This window comes from Myotis davidii, unplaced genomic scaffold (genome assembly GCF_000327345.1).
Source record: "Myotis davidii unplaced genomic scaffold, ASM32734v1 scaffold268, whole genome shotgun sequence".
In the NCBI taxonomy this organism is placed as follows: Eukaryota; Metazoa; Chordata; class Mammalia; order Chiroptera; family Vespertilionidae; genus Myotis; species Myotis davidii.
This window is the reverse complement of record NW_006383015.1, coordinates 2,148,890-2,150,611: the sequence shown is the minus strand read 5'-3', so window position 1 is coordinate 2,150,611 and position 1,722 is coordinate 2,148,890. Positions and strand designations below refer to the sequence as shown.

The 1,722-nt window shown below is 44.1% G+C and overlaps 1 protein-coding gene across 9 annotated transcripts in view; it reads left to right on the top strand.

Moving 5' to 3' along the window:
• The first annotated feature begins 7 nt into the window (after nt 1–7).
• The window catches only part of RBM26 (RNA binding motif protein 26), an 89,588-nt gene continuing 87,873 nt past the window's right edge, over nt 8–1,722 (top strand). For all 9 annotated transcript variants that reach the window (XM_015558119.1, XM_015558118.1, XM_015558117.1 and 6 more), the window contains exon 1: nt 8–118. In XM_015558119.1, the coding sequence (XP_015413605.1) occupies nt 48–118 (71 nt within the window). In that variant the 5' untranslated portion in view covers nt 8–47. The remainder of the gene's footprint in view (nt 119–1,722) is intronic.

The window sequence follows — 1,722 nt, the reverse complement described above, 5'->3', positions numbered from 1 at the left end:
GGACCTGGGCGGGCGGAGGAGGGTGACGGGCCTGGGGGCCGCTGTGGATGGTTTCTAAAATGATCATTGAAAACTTCGAGGCACTGAAGTCCTGGCTCAGCAAGACTCTCGAGCCCATGTGAGTATCCGGGGCTGTCTCCTTGCAGGGAGGGAGGTGGGCGATTGGCGGGCACCGATCCATGCAGTTGCCCCTGATGCATGCGGTGGAGGCCGAAGCGGTGGACGGAGGTCTCGGGGCTCTTGTGTTTTCTCCTCCGCTTCTGTCCTCGTCCCCAGGTTCTGCATATCCCGAGGGCCTTCATCTTACCGCTGAGTTGGTCCTTGAACCGCTGTCTCCTGTTCTTGTCTTCACGTTATAGGTAGACTGATCCCCAACCTACACACATACACACACTTTGTGTTTCCTGAAGGTCCCCAAGTCGGCTTCTTTCTCTTTTCTTTTTCTTCCTTTTCTTTTCTTTTTTATTTTTTTTAGCGAATCCGAGCATAATCTTCTGCCTACAGACTATCATGCTTATTTAAACGAACTGAATGGTCCTTATTAAAGATTTGGATAGTTCTAGTATAAGCCACTCAGGTTTTACCTAAATGCTATCCCTGCAGGAAAAGCCACGTCTCCCATGTGCCGGCTGGCTCAGCGGCCCCTTTCTTAGCTGGTTGAAGATGTAACAGGTGCTGAGATGCTCAGTAAGATTCCCTTTTGCCACCTACACGGTCGTTGGCTTGTAGAGGAGGAAGAAGTGCAGTCCATCCATATGGAATTTTTAGCAGTTTTAAGTGGGGTGTTGTAGATGGGCTGTGTGTTTTGGGGGAGGGCATTCAGAGTGCTGAAACGCTTTGGATTGGAAAAAATGACTTTTAAGGATTTATCTCTGACCACATAAAAATATATATAACGGGCCAAGTGCTTTATAAAATTGGTTGATTTACAATAAACTTAAAGTGCATTAAGGAAAATTCACTCATTCAATAAATTTATTAAGCACCTTCTTGGTACTATGGGAAGCGTTGTGGATGGAGCTTTCAAATTCCGAAATTGACAAGGCATAGTAAGCAAATACGATACCTTCAGGCAATAATAAGAGTAGTGACGGTTGTAATAATAGATGTAGAAGACTGATTAGAAGGCCTCTCAGAGGAGGTGACATTTGAGCAACATCATGGGGGAAGAAGGAACCATCTGTGTGAAAGCCTGAAAAAGAATGTTTCTTATGGCAGGAACAGCAAGTGCAATGGCTCTTAGCAGAAGTGATCATAGTGTGTTCTAGGGAGAGAAAGAAGGTAGTTACGGCTCCAAGGAACCTTGTGGTGGGGGAGAGAATGGAAGGACATGAAGTTGTAGAAATAGGGGCCAAGTCATGTAGCATCTTTGAGGACATGTTCAAGAGCTAGGATTTTATTTAAATTATAATGGAATACGCTAGATGATTTAAAGCAAGCAAAGACTGATTTGATTTTGTTTTTAATTTAGGCTGCTTTGTATAGATTAAGGGGGCAAAAATGGAAGCAAGGAGACCATTGTGAAGGGCATTGTAGGCAGAGATGTAGGTAATTTGCATTAGAGTGATAATGGAGACAGAACTAAATATATTTTATAAGTTAGATTTGATAGGACTTGCTGATGGATTTTATGTGGGAGATGTGGGAAAGTCAAGTCAAGGATGATGACTAAGAAGTTAGCCGAAGCAACTGGATGGGTGATAGCAGAGAAGTGGAAGAAAA